This window comes from Geotrypetes seraphini, chromosome 2, assembly GCF_902459505.1.
Source record: "Geotrypetes seraphini chromosome 2, aGeoSer1.1, whole genome shotgun sequence".
Taxonomy (NCBI): domain Eukaryota; kingdom Metazoa; phylum Chordata; class Amphibia; order Gymnophiona; family Dermophiidae; genus Geotrypetes; species Geotrypetes seraphini.
Window position 1 is genome coordinate 397345304 of NC_047085.1, and position 19660 is coordinate 397364963.

Sequence of the window (19660 nt, forward strand, 5' to 3'; positions counted from 1 at the left end):
AGCATTTTTTCGCTGTCTATCCCAGTGGGCTCACAATCTATCTAATGGGGGGGATTAGGTGACCTGCTCAGGGTCACAAGGAGCAGCGTGGGTTTGAGCCCACAACCTCAGGGTGCTGAGGCTGTAGCTTTAACCACCGCGTCACACTCTCCCACCAAACCATAACTATTGTGAAAGGCATAATTTTGCTACTCTGTCTTACTGGATTCATAAATGTAAACAGAGACCATATTTCCATCCCTTCTTCAAAGAGTACATCATATCACAATCAAAATGTAATACTATTGTCATGTAATAAGAACAAAGCAAGAAATTTTGGACAATATCTTATTTGTGTACATTGTTAATATGAATGTCATAAATATAAAATAATAATAAATATAAAATAATAAAAAAAAAAAATATGAATGTCAGATTTTAGAATAATTATAATTTCTTAGAAAACCTAGTTGTCATAACTAGCCAAAATTAAGGGCTCCTTTTACTAAGGTGCGCTAGCGTTTTTAGCGCACGCTAAAGATTAGCACGCACTAACCACGCGCTAAATTAAAAATACTAACACAAGCTCTATGGAGGCTTTAGCGTGTGTGGCATTGTAGCGCTAAAACCACTAGCGCACCTTAGTAAAAGGAGCCCTAGACCTGAATGAAGAGTTCATATGAACATAAGAACATAAGAATTGCCGCTGCTGGGTCAGACCAGTGGTCCATCATGCACAGCAGTCCGCTCATGCGGCAGCCCCCAGGTCAAAGACCAGTGCTCTAAATGAGTCCAGCCTCATCTGCCAGCAACCATGTAGACAGAGAAGCCTGGTGATTCTTTTGAATGGAGTTTTGTCTAATGATATTTTGAATGTGATATTGTGAGCCGCTTAGTTTATTAAGCGGATTAGAAATATTTTAAATAAATAAAAAGTGCCATGTAGTTGTGTAACCAGACCTTGAATTTTATAAGGGGGGAGGGGAGCCTGAATCCAAAGCAGGGGATGACACATAATTTTGCCCTGCTCACTCTCTCTGCTCCACCCTACTTTATGTGTTTCCCCCCCCCCCCAGTCCTCAAATATCAGAGCTAGAGGGGATCCCCAAGCTCCTCTAGCAAAAGCAGACCTACATCTGTGGCCTGGCAGTTGATGGTCATTTCTACGGGCCTTCACTGCACTGATATCCCACCCCCACCCCGTATGCATGGGGATAGAGCAGTGGATGGCAGCCCATGGAAAAAGCCACAGACTACCAGTCCACCAGTGGAGGAAGCTACAGCTAGCAGGGCTTGGGGACCCCCTACTAACCATAACAACAGATGGTGCAGCAATTTAGTGGGTGTCTGGAGAAAAAGAGGGGGTCCAAGGCTCCTTTCCCATGGCTACACTATTGGTGCCATTGTAATCTCTAATTTTGTGGCACGCTTGAGTTGATTTGTTAACATGTACACAAACCAAATTTTGTATAAACCACACTGCCCAGTCTCTCCCTCAAGCAGGAATAACAGAGGATTGTTCTTGTACCTCTCCCTGCTAGACAACCCAGGGATAGTTGGGATAGTAGTAGGGATGGGCAATGTCGAAGTGGGGTAGATCATGGGATAGGGTTAATTTCTGTTATGAATCGGCCCCTTTAAATAGTTGTTTGTGAGCACCGAAGCCATGCATTAGCTGCTTGATGCTCCAGGGGAGGAAAAAAATACTAGCTCAAAATTAGAATTGTTTTCCAAGAAGAATCTAGCTTACAAATTTAAACACAAGCCATGCTATTCTATTTTCATACTAATGAGGTAATTTGCATGCATTTATATCTCATTATTATGTAGCATACATTGCGGTAAACCTACATATGTTAGGGTAAAATAACACAGGATTTTGCCATTTAATGCATATAATAATTATGTTAGTACTCCCTAAACTGATTAAAAGAGGATTGCCCTGTCACATCTATGAGGTTGCAGCTGAGCAAAATGGTTATTATGGTGTCCTAGGCATAGGATTTTAGAAAGCAGCTCAACTGGGAATGCTATAGGATGGTTGCAAGGAAGATGAAAAGCAGATAGTGCAAGTGTTCCTACATCTTTTTACCGTACATGTAAAGTATCCAAGTCCATTTGAAATTTAGGAACTTTATCAATCCAGGGCAAGAATTTCCTGGTTTCATAATCAAGATAATAGTCAAAAACAGTGCCTTGTGATGGGAACTTTACTGTCTTCATCTCCTTGATCCACCAACAACTAAATTTGGCTCGATAGTCCATAAGCTTAAAAAAATAAAAGGAAACATAAATTAAACAAATGCATACTAGATATGGATCTTCTGAGATATTTCAGGTTTCGAATGATACTTTAGTTTATTGCACCTAATTTCTAGAAAGGTCAAGCCCCAAATTTTCAATTTTTACTTCCCCTGTCCATTAAGAGCTTTTTTGGGTTTCAATTTGGGGGATTTTTCCCTCCAATTTTTGTTTTTATTTCAGGGGTAATGATGTCAATACTGTGCATTATTTGAGTAACAGTGTTCATTACTATGCAACAGTACACACTGCTGACGACACAGGAAACAAAAACAAACTTTTGCATTTTTTTCCCCTGTTGTTTTGGGTTTGAAATGACATAAAACATGGGGAATGTGGATGACATTTCCCATGTCCTTTCAAATACATGCACAATCCCACTATTATCTTACAACCATTTTACAAATGGATAACAATCATAGGAGCACTGAGTGCCAGTTCACAAACTGACCTGTGTGTTGCACAATGTACAGATCAGTGCGTGACATGGCACTCTGCTGTACTATTCATTGGTGCTGCTGAGTCAGCAGAAGATAGACACAGCTATAAATTAAGAGCATTCAGGTGGGATAAGCAGGGCCGATGGAAGGACAATAAGTGCCATAGACATATCTTCAGCCTTGTGTCCCCTCAATTATTGTTTATGGTTCTGACTCCCCACCCCAACATACCCCTTTCCAACACGATTTTTGTAATAGAACTCAGCAATTAGGATTACTCCAATATCATCCCTCCCAGATTAGGCCTGTAAAAACATAACTTGGCATCACATTTTTTAAACTATTAAACAGTTAACAGCACATATTGATAGTTCACTGAGTTTGTCTGGCTGTTGGGATATATTTCACTTTGACCGAAGTGCTTTCTGCTACTCCCTCATAAAGTATCTCCCTAGGCAACTGTATAGTTTGCCCAATGTTTAACCTGGCCCTGGGATAAGGAACAAGGACATTTATCAGGGGTTACAAAGAAGGTAGCTGGTATGTCAGTATCTGGGATAATACAGAGGATCCAATTATTTCTTCTCCTCCTTAATTACATGCAGGATCAACATTCTAACATTTAACTACAGCCTCAGACAGAACCTGAATTTTGAGAATTAAAGAGGCTTGGTAAAGAGCGTGGTAATGCCCAAAAGGTCATGATTATTCTATTCACGTGCTTATAATATGCAGGAGCAGCATTTCAAAGATTAAGGGCTCCTTTCACTAAGGTGCGCTAGTGTTTTTAGCGCACGCACAAAATTATCGTGCGGTACACTTCTAGAATAACGCCAGCTCAATGCTGGCATTAAGGTCTAGCGCGCGCAGTAATGTAGCGCGTACTATTCCTCGCGTTAAGGCCCTAACGCACCTTTGTAAAAGGAGCCCTACATGTTTCATGCTTTTATTGTTTCCCATACAAACCTGATCCTGAAAGAGTGCTCCACCAAAGGCCCATATGCAAACAAAAACAAAATACATCTCATAAAGTTCTTTTGAGGAGTCAGGAGCTATGTTCTCTGGAACCAGCAGGCAGTCAAGTAGACAGCAAAGAGTCTAAAAAAAAAGGAAAGAATTATGAAAAATTAAAAAAATAACTAGCCATAAAATATTAAACAGGAAAGAAGAGGTACAGCACAGGAAGGTCAATTGTTTGGAATATCTGCTATTGCTGTTCCTTTTGTTTTTTTCCTGGTTGACATGCTGTTTTGTGTTGTTATATACCAATAAGAATATTGAACACACACACACACAAAAACTAATCAAGATATAGAGCACAGTTTCTAACTGAAAGATTTATTGATGTCTGTCTGTATACACTTCTACAATGAGTTCCTCTTTATCATTCATAATGAAGTCCCTAGGCATCACACGATGAATGTATAAATGTCATGACGAGAATACAGTGTCACTGGTTCACTACACTCCCCCATATATGTATGCATATATCCTCTATTCATCCTCATTCACATTTGCGCATTTATGAAAACAAAGTAAAAATAATAATCTCTTGCTGGATTTTAACTGTTAAAACAGAAAATTATGTTTAGTAGCTTGCCGTTTCAAAAATTAAATGTGAATTGGAAAGTACAACAGTGGTTGGTTGTATGGATTGTTAGCAGGTCATTTGTCACTTAACTACAAAGGAGCAACTGTTTTCACCTGATCTGGTGATAAATGAAAATAATAGATTTTGCAGTTTAAAACCAGCTTGAAACCATTTTCCAAAACCAAGCTTAAAAAGTTAAAGAACTGTAGTTTAACTTTAGCAATTGTGATTTATAAGACTAGAGCTCACCTCTTCCTTTCTGCACATTTGATAGGTTGCAGATGAGTTACAGACCACTTGAGGGCTACCTAGATTATGTAAGTATTTAATAATCAGAATGTACCCTAATAATTTTAATCAGATTGCCTCAAGAATAGTTAGAAACAAACTCCTAGTCAATTGTAGCTTACATTGCTAGTGTACCTTTTGGTGAAATGCATCAGCATACAGAAGTATTCAGACACATGGCTAATTTAATATTGTACTAAGGGCTCCTTTTACGAAGCTGCGTTAGGGCATTAATGCGCAGAATAATGCACGCTACATGACCACGTGCGCTAGATGCTATCGCCAGCATTAAGCTGGCGTTAGTTATAGCACGTAGCGCACGGTAATATCCTGCGTGCGCTAAAAATGCTAGCGCACCTTAGTAAAAGGAGCCCTATGACTTGTTTTCTTCAGATAAGGAATTGGAAGTCTGTGAAATCCATTTGACTACACTTTCTTCAATCCAATTGTGCTTACCTGAACCACGCTGTTCTCAGGGATAGGAGTAATTGTTTTACAGCCGCTCGTTCTCAGATATTCTAAGCACGGAGGCACATACTTGTCAAAGAGAATAGTCAAATTGGCCTTTTCAGTTTGATGAGTTCTTGTGTCTATCCAACCAGCCACATAACTACAAAAATAAATAAAATATAAGGGGATCCTACTACTCATGGGGCTATTCAATGCAGACAAAGGGTGCTACACCGATGAGACAGGCCAGATGATTAAGACAAGAATCAATTCACACAGTCATATGATCAGGTATCACAAAGCAGATTAAGATAGTTAGAAGTAGAGAATGACACGGTGACAAAATTCATCACCGTTCCTGTCCCCGCAGATAACCACGGGAAACCATCTTCATGTCATTCTTTAAAGAGAGAGGGAAGAATCCGAGTATGAATGGCCACAACCACTGACCCGCAAGCTTTGCTTTGAAGAATGCCGGTGTAGAAGGACTGAGGTTGAAACAGACACTACAGAATGACAGCCTCTGGTATCCAGAGCAGATATTGTGATGTCATAATGCCTCATTCCACCAGTGCCTAAGAGCCAATCACATCAGTGAGGTCACAATGGCTTCATTATCCTTGGCTCCCATAAGAATCAGAGTATGAATGGCCACAACCATTGACCCGCAAGCTTTGCTTTGAAGAATGCTGGTGTAGAAGGACCGAGGTTGAAATAGACGCTAGAAAATGACATGGGATTATTTCCCACGGTTATCCGCGGGGACGGGAACGGTGTGAATTTTGTCACCGTGTCAGTCTCTAGTTAGAAGACACTTTTAAAGTAATCCAGGCACATAAGATTTTTGAAGTTAAAATGATTGGATTCATTGAATCTGATAAAAATCAGGGCTTTCTAATGCATTATGAATTGTAAAATTATACTGCCTGTCACCTTCTGATCATCCATCAGCCTCCACCCCCACACTTTCTTCCTTCAGACTATCATTGGCGAGCTTTCTATGAATCACTTATAGTTTCTAGTATTGCCACCTTTTGTTTATTTTGCCCTAACCTTAATAAGAGGATGTTTGCTTCCATAAGCTAATCGAGAATGTATTTTAATTAGTCCAGCGCATAACTTCACCAACGTCAGTTGAAAGAGGTAAGACCTGGGAAAGAAATGCCAGTAATCACAGTAGGTGCAGGAAGAAATGCAGGAGGGGTGTTTGTGGAGGGAAAAATAGTAGAAACTATGGAGGGAGGCAGTGGCGTACCTAGGGTATGTGGCACCCGGGGCCCATCATTTTTTGACACCCCCCCCCATGTAAAAAAATTTTTTTTTTTTTTTTTTTGCAATAACCATGAAATGGAATAAATGGTCAGAATAGAAACAGGCAGTGAAAATTTTCTTTTATTGAACCTCATATATGTAACCATTATTCCAAACATAACAAAACATAAATTATGTCTAAATTGTCATGACATTAGAAGTACATATGGAGTAGTTGCAGGCAGTGGCGTACTTAGGGTATGTGGCACCCAGGGCCCATCATTTTTTGACACCCCCCCCATCTATATGAAAAATATGATTTTTAGTACCAATCTACATATCGCACCACAAGAGTGTACCTAGGAAAAGGCTGCATCTTAAACACTGCAGTGAGCACTAGAACACCAACACATACATTGTAAAACTAAACAAGCCAGATCCCGCACAGTCAATTGGTCCTGTAGTCAATGCCAACTGAAAACTATGTCTTTTTCATACACACAGAACAGAGATACACCCTCGCCCAAAATGGAATAATCACAAACTAAAAATAGAAATATGTAGACAAAAGTTAAACTGATCCGCCAAGAAACCAGACCCTGGATACAATGCAACACCACAAAAAACAGTAACACATGTCCTCTAATACAGTGCAAAATATAAAGACAGTAGATGTAAATTTGAAAAAACTGATACATAACAATCACCACTTTATAAATTAACAAATAAAAATAAAACAAATAATGAGATATAAAAAAATACAATTTTATTGGACTAATCCCCCTAAGCTCGGTCCCCATCCTCGCAAACCACCTGATTCCATCCACACAAGCCTTGGATTGTTTATATTAAAGTATAAAAAGAAACAATATTCTGTACAATTGTCAATTTATAAATCAGCGTCTTCTCCCCACTCTCTTCCCCATTTCCCTTCAGCATCCTCAGCCCACTCTCTCTCCACTTTCCTTCAGCGCACGCACATAAAAACAAGCAAGTAATTTTATATCATTTTCATTCTATTCATTCATAGAAATTAAAGTCTAGATAATGCCAGTCACATAACAAAACATGATTTTACAAAAATAATTCCCTGCAGTCAAGCCTGCAAGGATTATTAGATGTCTTTCAGCAGTTCCCCTCCCTCCCTCCCCCTTACCTTTGTGGCCAAGTCAAAATGATCTACCAACAATAAAATTTTAAAAACACAAAGCACGCTGTACGCAGAGAAAATGTTAATTATCATTTATATTCTGCGGGTTTTCAAAGAGGTCAAGGCAGATGACTTTATGCAATGTCACCTCAGTAACAACTATACAAAAATAGACAAATATTCCCCCTCCCTTTTTACTAAACTGCGATAGCGGTTTTTAGCGTAGGGAGCTGCGCTGAATGCCCCACGCTGCTCTCGACGCTCATAGGCTCCCTGCGCTAAAAAACTCTATTGCGGTTTAGTAAAAGGGGGCCATAGTGCAAAATATAGACAGCAGATATAAATTTTCAAAACGGACACATTTTGATCACTAAGTTGAAAATAAAATCATTTTTCCTACTTTTTTGTCTGGTGATTTCATGAGTCTCTGGTCCTTCTTCTGATCCTTCTTCTTTCTCTCTCCCCCTGGCTCCCCTCTTTATTTCTGCCTTTCTTTCTCTCTCCTCCTGGCCCCCCTCTTTCTTTCTGCCTTTCTTTCTCTCCCCCTTGACCCCCCTCTTTATTTCTGCCTTTCTTTCTCTCCCCTTGGCCCCCTCTTTCTTTCTGCCTTTCTTTCTCTCTCCCCCTGGCCCTCCTCTTTCTTTCTGCCTTTCTTTCTCTCCCCCTTGACCCCCCTCTTTATTTCTGCCTTTCTTTCTCTCCCCTTGGTCCCCCTCTTTCTTTCTGCCTTTCTTTCTCTCTCCCCCTGGCCCCCCCTCTTTATTTTTTCCTTTCTTTCTCTCTCCCCCTAGCCTGCACAAAGCCATCGTGCCGATTTCTTCACTTCCACGATTCTTTCCCTACCCTCACCCCCAAGCCAGCAGCCGATTTCTCCCTGCTCCTTCCCCGATGTCCTGATGTCCTGAACTTCATCGGGCAGCAGCAGCATTCACAATTCACTGATGTTGCCCGCTTCAGGCCTTCCTCTCTGTCGGGTCCTGTCTTCATGAAAACTGGAAGTAGGCAGGACCCGGCAGAGAACAAGGCCTGAAGCCGGCAACAGCAGCGAATTGTAAACGCTGCTGCTGCCCGAAGAAGGTAATGGAGCACCGAGGCAGTCCGCTTCTCCCCCCTCCCAGCCGAACCCCCGCTGACCCTCCTATCTCCCCCCCCCCGTGAACCTTTCCGACCTTCCCAGCGAGAGCAGCAAACCTCCTTCGCGGCTTTCTCCTCCCTCTGCCGCGTTACTGATGACGTCATCAGTGATGCGGCAGAGGGAGGATAAAGCCGACGCTACTGGAGGGAGGTTTGCTGCTTTCGCTGGGAGGGTCAGAAAGGTTCACTTGGGGGGGAGAGAGATAGGATGGTCAGCGGGGTTTCGGCTGGGAGAGGGGAGAAGCGGTCTGCCTTGGTGCTCCAAGGCCTGGCGCCATTACCTTTTTCGATAATGGCGCCGATGCTGCTTTCGCTGGGAGGGTAGGAGCGCGATAGGGACCGGGCCAGCTGTGCACCCCCCCCTAAGGCGGCACCCGGGATGGACCTCCCCCTCGCCCCCCTTGGTACGCTACTGCCCTGGGGAAACAGCCTGCAACAAGATCGCGCGACATCTGACATCAGAGGAGGGGCAGGACCGTGGCGGAGGAAACAGTCGAAGCAGGCAAAGATCTCTGGCATCGCGATCTTGCTGCAGGCTGTTTCCAGACGCGACACCCGGCGCAGGGGGGGGTAACTGGACCGGACCGGGAGCACCCCCTCAGGGCTTGGTACCCGGGGCGGACCGCCCCCCCCCGCCCCCCCCTTGGTACGCCACTGGAGGGAGGGTTGTGAGTATGAAGGAAGAAATGCCAGTAACTGCAGGACAGGGATTGTGTGGAGGAAGAAATGAGGGTCATCAGGGCTGGGGAGGGAGTGGGGTGTTGCTAAACACTTGAATATAAACTCCTGGTTTATATTCGAGTTACTAGTTTTCTCCCCTTTTAGGGAATAAAAAATCTTGATTTATACCCGAACGGGTTTATATTCCAGTATATTTGATAGTTTTAGGCATACCTAACACCCTAAACATTAAACAGAGAGTAATTCTATAAAAGGTGCCAAAAATTAGGCACCGAGATGAAGTGCGCTGAGCACAAATTCTATGACAATTGGACAGCATCCAGTTTCTGATATAGAATACTAGTTTTAATTGGCATTCAAGCATCAACATTTAGGCATGCCCACTTACCCCATGTCAATAATAGGTGTAAATGTGCATGCCTAAATAACTTAAAAGTATTTTATAAGATACATGTGCAATTCTTGGACACACTCATGCCTCACTGTGAGTACCCCCTTGCATGTATATACTAAGTAACCTGTATGTTAAAGTTATAGAAAACTTCTAAGCACCCAACTAGCACTTAACCAAGTAACTGTAACATAATAATAATAATAATAATAAAGGCTGTAAAGTTCTATGTGGTTTACAATAGTTTAAAAAACAACAACAACAATAAAAGAAGTTGAATAGAACAAAAAAAGTTAAAAGCCAATAATTAGAGACACTAAAATGATCAAAACAGTGCATAATAAATTTTTTACGAATTAGCTGCTAAATACTTCAAAAACAGATGTTTTTAGATGTCTCCTAAATTCCCCATAAGTGTCAGTAAGCAAAAGCAATTGTTCTAATTCCTTGCACCATAACACTGCCAGAGGCAGATAAGACACAAGTTACAAAGACTAGGGGACACTCTATGAGGTTACAGGGAAATACTTTCAAAACCAATAGGAGGAAATATTTTTTCACTCAGGGAATAGTTAAGCTCTGGAACATGTTGCCAGAGATTGTAGTAAGAGCAGATAGCGAAGCTGGTTTTAAGAAAGGTTTGGACAATTTTCTGGCGGAAAAGTCCATAGCTAGTTATTGAGAAAGACATGAGGGAAGCCACTGCTTGCCCTGGATCGATAGCATGGAATGCTGCTTCTCTTTGGGGATTCCACATGGAATCTTGCCACTATTTAGGATTCTGGAATCTTGTTATTTTTTGGGAATTCTGGAATCTTGTTACTCTTGCTGTTCTTTGGGATTCTGTATGGGATGTTGCTACTCTTTGGGCTTTTGCTAGCTACTTGTGACCTGTATTGGCCACTGTGAGGACAGGCTACTGGGCTTGATAGACCAGTGGTCTGACCCAGTAAGGCTATTCTTATGTTCAATAGGTGGGCTATAAATGAAAAAAAAAAAGAAAGATCTTGAAATCAGATAATTTATTGAAATTTTCTAGACAGAGTGAATGTGTTATTAGAGCAGTTATTTTGCTACAGTAATTTTAGTGACATGCTAGCAGTTAACTGTCACTCACTAGCAGACCCATGATTTAGGAAGGGAGTATGAAGGTTCATTGATCAGATAAAGGAGTGATGGAATCAAAACAGATTAGGACTCCTGCCTCAGAGTGAAAGTCCTCAATGGGGACCACAAGCTATGACTTTTCAGAACTCAGCTAACATGGACCACTAGGAATCATTATTGGACAGTGACAGACTCTCTCTCTCCTTTCCTACCCTGAGAGACTATGAAAGCAGCTTCACCTCCATTTCCCAGCTAGCCTGCAGAGCAAAAGACCTAACTTGGGAAACAAATCTAAGTTCTTCAGTATACAACAAAGCTAACTCTAAAGCATCTTTTAATACATTATTTTACTTACGGATTCCAACCTAAATCTTGGGGATTCACATAAAGAATGCCTGCTCTGGAAACCGTAGCAGGAGTAGCTGTTTTCAAATGGTGTATTTCAAACAGCAGACGCATTGATGAAGTAAGAGCAATACGTTCATTGCTGGCAAGAGTCAGGACCTAGATGACAACAATACATAAACACATAAGATAAACCAGTTCACTAGGATTCCAATTTCTTGAAAAATACATGCAGCATGAATTCCAATAAAGAGTTCTATTTACTTTGTTAGACTTTATACCACAACACCAAATAGCAGGATTTGTCCATGGACAAAGACACACTACACAGAACCCATTTATGTATTCCATTTTGCAGTGGTTCATAAACTTGCTCTGGGGGATGCACCAACCAGTCAGGCTTTCAGGATTATTTACAATAAATTGCACAAGATAAATTTGTATCCACTTCTTCCACTGCATTGAATTTGATCTCATACAGGCTCATTGAAGTTATCTTGAAAGCCTAACTAGCTGGTGATTCCCTAGGCCAGGTCTGATAACCTAGATATTAACCAGAATGCGTGTAAATGATAGAATACTATAAATTACACATTCCACTCAACCATCTCTCTCCCCTCCAATCCATGCAAAATTCTGCTGCACAACTGACCCCTCTCCTCAAGTCACTTCACTGGCTCCCCATCCATTTCCAAATATAGTTCAAAATCCTCTTACTGACCTACAAGTGCACTGACTCTACAACCCTTCAATATGTCTCCACACTTCTCTCCCCCTGTGCTCCCACCCCCCACTATGAACTCCGTTCACTGAGCAAGTCCCTCTTATCAGTACCCTTCTCCACTGCCATCTCCAGACTCTGTCCCTTCTATCTTGCAGTGCTGTATGCATGGAACAAACTGCCTGAATCATTACATCAAGCAATGTCTCTGGCAGTATTCAAATCCAAACTAAAAGCCCACTTTTTTATGCTGTCTTCAACTCCTACCTCCCAGCACCATAAAATTACCTATGTCTATCCTATCATATTCTCTGCAAGAACCCCCCCCAAACCCTAAGGGGCTCATAATAATTTTAAAAAATCCAAAAAGTAGCCTAAAACAGTACTTGGATGATCAAAAAGCCAGATCGTCCAAGTACCGATAATCAAAGCTGGTTTTAGACGTATCTAAAACCAGCTCAGGCCTTTCCCTTACCTATAAACACTAAACTAAACTAAACTAAATCTTAAGTTTGTATATCGCATCGTCTCCACAATCGTAGAGCTCGGCATGGATTACAGGAAATGGTATAAAGAAGGAACTCCAATGAGGGTTACAGGACAGTATAGAGAAGGTTTAGAGGGATTTAGTATAACAAAGAGGAGGAAATATTACATTTTTGAGAATAGCCAAGTTTACAAATGTTTTTGGAAAAGTTGGAGGGCGCCCAGATTCCGAAGTGGGGTAGAAAGGTTATTCCAGAGCTCTGTGATTCTGAAGGAGAGGGATGTACCTAGTTTTCCTGGATGGGATATGCCTTTTAATGAGGGGAAGGATAGTTTGAATTTTTGGGTGGATCTGGTGATGTTAGGATTCGAGGAATTCCAAGATAGTGGGATAAGGGGAGGAAGGATGCCATGTAGGATCTTGAAAGTTAGACAAGCGCATTTAAAGTGGACCCTAGAGACTACTGGAAGCCAGTGAAGTTTGGACAGGAGTGGGGAGACATGGTCAAATTTACTTTTTGCGAAGATTAGTTTAGCTGCGGTATTCTGAATCCGCTGAAGTCTTAAGGCTTAAGTAGATGGAGTTACAATAGTCCAATATGGAAAGGATGATGGATTGTACAAGGACAACAAAGTGTTGTTGATGGAAGCAGGGTCTTGCTTTCCTCAGCATGTGAAGGCTGAAAAAGCATTTTTTTTTACCAAGGAGTTGAGGTGGTGTTGAAGGATAGTGTAGAGTCAATGATGATGCTCAGAACTTTGCTAGAGAACTCAAGCTGCAGTGTAGTGCCAGAGGAGAGTGGAATGAGGGTGGGTAGCTGATCTAATTTTGGGCTGAGCCAACGAAGTTTTGTTTTGGACTCGTTCAGTTTCATTTGTACGGTGAGGGCCCAGGATTGGAGGTTTGTTATACATGAGGATATGTTCTCAGAGAGGTTGGTTAGCTTCGAGTCTGTCTCGAGGAGGACAAGGATGTCATCAGCATAAGTATAAAGTGTAGAGCGAAAAGAGACATTTTTAGAGGAGGGGAAAGGGTGAGAGGTGGGCCGACCTAGACTTAGTCGTACAGCAAGTATAACCAAAACCTTTAGCAGGTTGCCTAGTCAGAACTTAGACGTTTTGACTTAAACCAAGTCAAAACAGGTATAAGTTCTAAATAGGGGCAGCTGAGCTGATTGCGGCTGCCGCGATCAGCTCAGCAGCTCCTGCAACCTGCCCCCCCCCCCCCAATGATTGCATCGGTGAATATAGAAGATGTACTAAGCCAAATTGACAAGTTAAAAAAGTGATAAATCACCAGGACCAGATGGTATACATCCCAGGGTCCTAAAAGAACTTAAATATGAAAATGCTGACCTGCTGTTAATGATCTGTAACCTGTCATTAAATTTATCTGTAGTACCTGAAGATTGGAGGATGTCCAATGTTACGCCGATTTTTAAAAAGGGCTCCAGGGGAGATCCAGGAAATTACAGACCGGTAAGCCTTACTTCAGTGCCGGGCAAAATGGTAGAAACAATTATAAAAAATAAAATTGTGGAACAGGTAGACAAACATGATTTAATGAGACGGAGTCAACATGGGTTCAGCTGAGGGAGATCTTGCCTCACCAATTTGCTTGACTTCTTTAAAGGTGTGAATAAACATGTGGATAAAGGTGAGCCGGCTCCTGAGAAAATTAAAGTGTCATGGGATAGGTGGCAAAGTTCAGTTGTGGATTAGGAATTGGTAATCGGATAGAAAACAGAGAGTAAACAGTCGAGAGCCACAGGGGTCTGCACTTGGACCGGTGCTATTTAACTTATTTATTAATGATCTGGAAATTGGAATGACGAGTGAGGTGATTAAATTTGCAGATGACACTAAACTGTTAAAAACTGTTAAAACACATGCAGATTGTGAAAAATTGCAGGTGGACCTTAGGAAATTGGAAGACTGGATGTCCACATAGCAGATGAAATTTAATGTGGACAAATGCAGTGATACACATTGGGAAAAATAACCTGAATGACAGTTACCGGATGCTAGGGTCCACCTTGGGGATTAGTGCTGAAACCTTCCGCCCAATGTGTGGTGGCAACCAAAAAAGCAAAAGGATAATAGGAATTATTAAAAAAGGGATGGTTAACAAGACTAAGAATGTTATATGCCCCTGTATCGCTTCATGGTGCGATCTCATCTGGAGTAATTCTGGTCTCCTTATCTCAGAAAAGATATAGTGGCACTAGAAAAAGTTCAAAGAAGAGTGATCAAAGATGTTAAAGGTGATGGAACTCCTCTCGTATGAGGAAAGACTAAAACGGTTAAGGCTCTTCAGCTTGGAAAGGAGACAGCTGAGGGGAGATATGATTGAAGTCTACAAAATCCTGAGTGAACGGGTACAAGTGGATTAATTTTTCACTCTGTCAAAAATTACAAAGACTAGGAGATACTCATTGATGTTACAGGGAAATACTTTTAAAACCAATAGGAGGAAATTGTTTCACTCAGAGAATAGTTAAGCTCTGGAAAGCGTTGCCAGAGGATGTGGTAAGAGCAAATAGCGTAGCTGGTTTTAAGGAAGGTTTGGACAATTTCCTGGAGGAAAAGTCCATAGTCTGTTATTCAGAAAGACATGGGGGAAGCCACTGTTTGCCCTGGATTGGTAGTATGGAATATTGATACTCCTTGGGTTTTGGCCAAGTACTAGTGACATGGATTGGTCACCGTGGGACTGGGCTACTGGGCTTGATGAACCATTGGTCTGACCTAGTAAGGCTATTCTTATGTTTTTATGTTCTAAATTTTGAGAGTCTTGGTCCCAACTGTACAGAGTTGAAGCATATTGACAGCATGGGGAAGCTTGCTAAAACTATTACTAAGCTGAGCTACCTACCACACTGCTATTAAAACAAGTGTCGTAGAAAGAGGCAGGAGAGATAGGTCACATCCTGGGAACCTATAATGATGTCACTGCTGCTGCCTACAATGGCAGTGAGGAATGTACTTGCTGCATGAGTAGCTGTATAACACAGTTGCATAAGATTTAGACTCCTCCTTCCACTGGCCCAGCCTACATTGATTTTGGAGATGTGATTGCTCCCGCTATCTAATTCTGAAAGGGGTGCCACTAAACCCATCAATGGACATGATTATACCATTGTGAAAAAAATCTGCATGATGCAGAGTGCCAAATATTAAAACTTCCAAAATTAATTCATGTCGATGGAACTGGTAAGTGTTATATTCTAAAAATTTTCAACATTGTAACCATTACACAATTGTAATTAATTAAATTTAATCAACTGAAAAAATAATTAATGACTCAGAAGGACAAGAACCTCCAAAGAAAGCACTGATGCTTTCAAAAATCCTATATAATAAAATGCTAAGCTGTCGGGCTATGGCAGGTAAGAGTACGCATGCGCGCATCTAAGGACCGGTGGCAGGTAACACGCCGCGACTCTCCCCCTACCCAGGGCCGCCATCAGAAATTTCAGGGCCCCTTCCTGAGCAATCCTATTGGGCCCCCCATGCACCCTTTCACCCCCGACCCCCCCTTCTTCCATGTCGCCGCACTCTTTGACCAAAAGATTTGTAAGCCTGCAACCACGTCAAGGTAGACTCTTTCAGCAGGGCCCTAACCTAACCTAAACTAAACTAATCTATACCTATCTATTCTAAACTAACATATGTCTAATACTGAACTAATAACAAACTAACAAACATCTGCATAATGAATAACTAATAAATAATAGTGCTAGTAGCTTATAATTCACTTTTGAATGTAAAATCTCAGTTAAGGATTTCTTTTGACCTTTGTAGGCCAGAAGTAGATCACAATTGCACAATATTTTTTGTAACAAGTATTAAATGTGTTTTTATAAATACTGTAAGCTTAATAAATATAACAGAAAAAACTACATATCTGAGCGCATATCTGAACATACACATCTGTATGATCCCATCCTCCTCAGCTTGCCTATAGCTGCATCATGCATGTTAAAAATGTACGATATGTTGATATGTGCACCTTCCTTCCTTCCCATCCATCCTCCTCAGCTTGTCCTTACACATCCACAGCTGCATGTTAATGATGATGTATATGTTATGATGATAAATAAGTGCATATGAGCACATCATTAACATGCAGCTATGGATGAATATAAAAAAGAAACAATATTCTGTACAATTGTCAATTTATAAATCAGCGTCTTCTCCCCATTCTCTCTTCCCCATTTCCCTTCAGTGTCCTCAGCTCACTCTCTCTCCACTTTCCTTCAGCGCACGCACATAAAAACAAGCAAGTAATTTATATCATTTTCATTCTATTCATTCATAAAAATTAAAGTCTAAATAATGCCAGTCACATAACAAAACATGTTTTTACAAAAATAATTCCCTGCACAGTCAAGCCTGCAAGGATTACTAGATGTCTTTCAGCAGCTCCCCTCCCTCCCCCTTATCTTTGTGGCCAAGTCAAAATGATCTACCAACAATAAAATTTTAAAAACACAAAGCACGCTATACGCAGAGAAAATGTTAATTATCATTTATATTCCGCGGGTTTTCAAAGAGGTCAAGGCAGATGACTTTATGCAATGTCACCTCAGTAACAACTATACAAAAATAGACAAATTTTCCCCCTCCCTTTTTACTAAAACGCGATAGCGGTTTTTAGCGCAGGGAGCTGCGCTGAATACCCCACGCTGCTCTCAACACTCATAGGCTCCCTGCGCTAAAAAATGCTATTGCGGTTTAGTAAAAGGGTGCCATAGTGCAAATATAGACAGCATATATAAATTCTCAAAGCAAACACATTTTGATCACTAAATTGAAAATAAAATCATTTTTCCTACCTTTGGTAATTTCATCAGTCTCTGGTTGCACTTCATTCTTCTGACTGTGCATCCAATATTTCTTCCCTTCTTTCAGCCTCCTGTATGCTTCCTCTCCTCCAGACCTCATTCCCTCCCCAAACTTTTTCTTTGTTTCACCCTGCCCCTTCTTTCATTTTCTCTCTCTACATACCCCCTTTCTTTCTGTATGTCTGTTTTTCTCTCTCTCTCACCCTGCCCCCTTCTTTCTTTCTCTCTCCATTCCCTCTTTCATTCTGTATGTCTGTCTTTCTCTCTCTCTCCGTGCCTCATTTTTCTTTGTTTCACCCTGCCCCCTTTCTTTCTTTCTGGCTTCCTGCCCCCCCCCCTTTCTTTCTTTCTCCCTGCCCTACCCTATGCCACCACCATTGGGAAAATGCTGCCACCGCCACTGGGGAATAGGCCGCCATCGGGAACAGGCCGGCGCCGAGTTGCCCTGCTTCTCTTCCCCGCGGGGCCGACCAACTCTCGCCACCCGACGTCAATTCTAACGTCGGAGAGGACGTTCTAGGCCATCCAGGCAGCGATTGGCTGGCCCAGAATGTCCTCTCCGACGTCAGAATTGATGCGAGTGGTGAGAGTTGGTCGGCCTCAAAGGGAAAAGCAGGGAGAACTCGGCGCCGGCCTATTCCCGATGGCGGCGATGGCACTCAAGTGGCTAAAGAGCCGCAGTTTGACGGCCTAGGGAGAACACTGGAGGGTGGCCAGCTGTGCACCCCCTTGGGACATAAACCCAGGGCGGGGCGGACCGCCCCTCCCACCCTGGTATGCCACTATCTGTACCTCACTCCCTCCCTATGACCAAAAATTCTCCTTTCTTCTATTCCCCGTGTATACTACCATCTCTTTCCCTCCCTTCCTCTCTCCCAAGTCGATGCCTTCTGTGCCAAAAACCCATTCCCTCCCCCACCTCAGCATCTCTTTCCCTCCCTTCCTCTCTCCCAAGTCCATGCCTTCTGTGTCCAAAAACCCATTCCATCCCCCACCTCAGCATCTCCCTCCCTTCCTCTCTCCCAAGTCCATGCCTTCTGTGTCCAAAAACCCATTCCCTCCCCCACCTCAGCATCTCTTTCCCTCCCTTCCTCTCTCCAAAATCCATGCCTTCTGAGTCCAAAAACCCATTCCCTCCCCCACCTCAGCATCTCTTTCCCTCCCTTCCTCTCTCCCAAGTCCATGCCTTCAGTGTCCAAAAACACATTCCCTCCCCCACCTCAGCATCTCTTTCCCTCCCTTCCTCTCTCCCAAGTCCATGCCTTCTGTGTCCAAAAACACATTCCCTCCCCCACCTCAGCATCTCTTTCCCTCCCTTCCTCTCTCCCAAGTCCATGCCTTCTGTGTCCAAAAACTCATTCCCTCCCCCACCTCAGCATCTCTTTCCCTCCCTTCCTCTCTCCCAAGTTCATGCCTTGTGTCCAAAACGCACTCCCTCCCCCCTTTTGTGTTCCGCGTTTGCCTCCCAGCCCATCTTTGCAATTTTCTCAGCAAAACGGAGCTCGAGCCGCGAGGCTTGTCTTCTGTTTCCTGCCTGCCCTACCGCGCACAAATAGCCGACCGGAAGTATTCTCCGACGTCAGCGCTGACGTCGGAGGGCAGGCTTTGCCCTCCCTCCAACGTCAGTGCTGACATCGGGGAACACTTCCGATCGGCTATATATGAGCGGCAGGGCAGGTAGGAACAGAAGACGAGCCTCGCGGCTAGAGATGTATTGAACTCTGCGGGTTCACCGTCCAGCTCTCTCCTGTGCACCTGGGGCGGCCCGCCCCCTTCCTAGACTGTGGCCTAGGACTCTGGGGGAGCCCGGGCCCCCTGTCAGCTCCGGGCCCCTGAATGCAGGACTGGTGGTACTGCCCTGATGGCGGCCCTGCCCCTCCCCCCCGCCGACCCTACCCTTCGCCTTCCAAGCAGCTAAGCTCAACCCATGGCTTGCACAAATGATACTCGAGGCCCCCACTTACCTCGGCTTCAGAAAATCACTCAAAACCTACCTATTCGGCAAACAAGACCCCTAACAACCCCCCCCCCACTTACATTACTACTCACTCCCACGCCCTCCCCCCGCTCTTCTCCTCCCTCGAATTGTTTCCCTCTCCCTATCTTCCCACCACCCGCCATCCCCTGTCAAGTTTGGTTAACACTTGTTTATATCCGATAAACTACTTATATCTGATAAATTGTCTATATCTGATAAACTGCTGTAAATCTGCTTTAACATTGGTTTTTATCTGATAAATCAGATAAATTGTTTATATTTGATAAATCAGATAAATTGTTTATATCTGATAAATTGTTGTAAATCTGCGTGTCAACGCAGATATTACTGTAATTGATGTAAACCGCCTAGAACTCTCCAGGTATGGCGGTATATAAGAATAAAATTATTATTATTATTATTACCCGGCACACCAGAAACCCCCGTTGACCCTCCCAGCCGACCCTCCTACCGCTAGACGGCTGACAAACCTCGCAGCGTCCCAGGCACAATAAACACA

General features: G+C 42.7%; 1 protein-coding gene across 5 annotated transcripts in view; it reads right to left on the reverse strand.

The window, feature by feature from the left end:
* Positions 1–19660, reverse strand: part of DNAH11 (dynein axonemal heavy chain 11) — a 596997-nt gene that overhangs the window by 256414 nt on the left and 320923 nt on the right. For all 5 annotated transcript variants that reach the window (XM_033930891.1, XM_033930892.1, XM_033930893.1 and 2 more), the window contains 4 exons: positions 11119–11267; positions 5056–5209; positions 3687–3818; positions 2077–2247 (listed from right to left, as the gene is read on the reverse strand). In XM_033930891.1, the coding sequence (XP_033786782.1) occupies positions 2077–2247; positions 3687–3818; positions 5056–5209; positions 11119–11267 (606 nt within the window). The remainder of the gene's footprint in view (positions 1–2076; positions 2248–3686; positions 3819–5055; positions 5210–11118; positions 11268–19660) is intronic.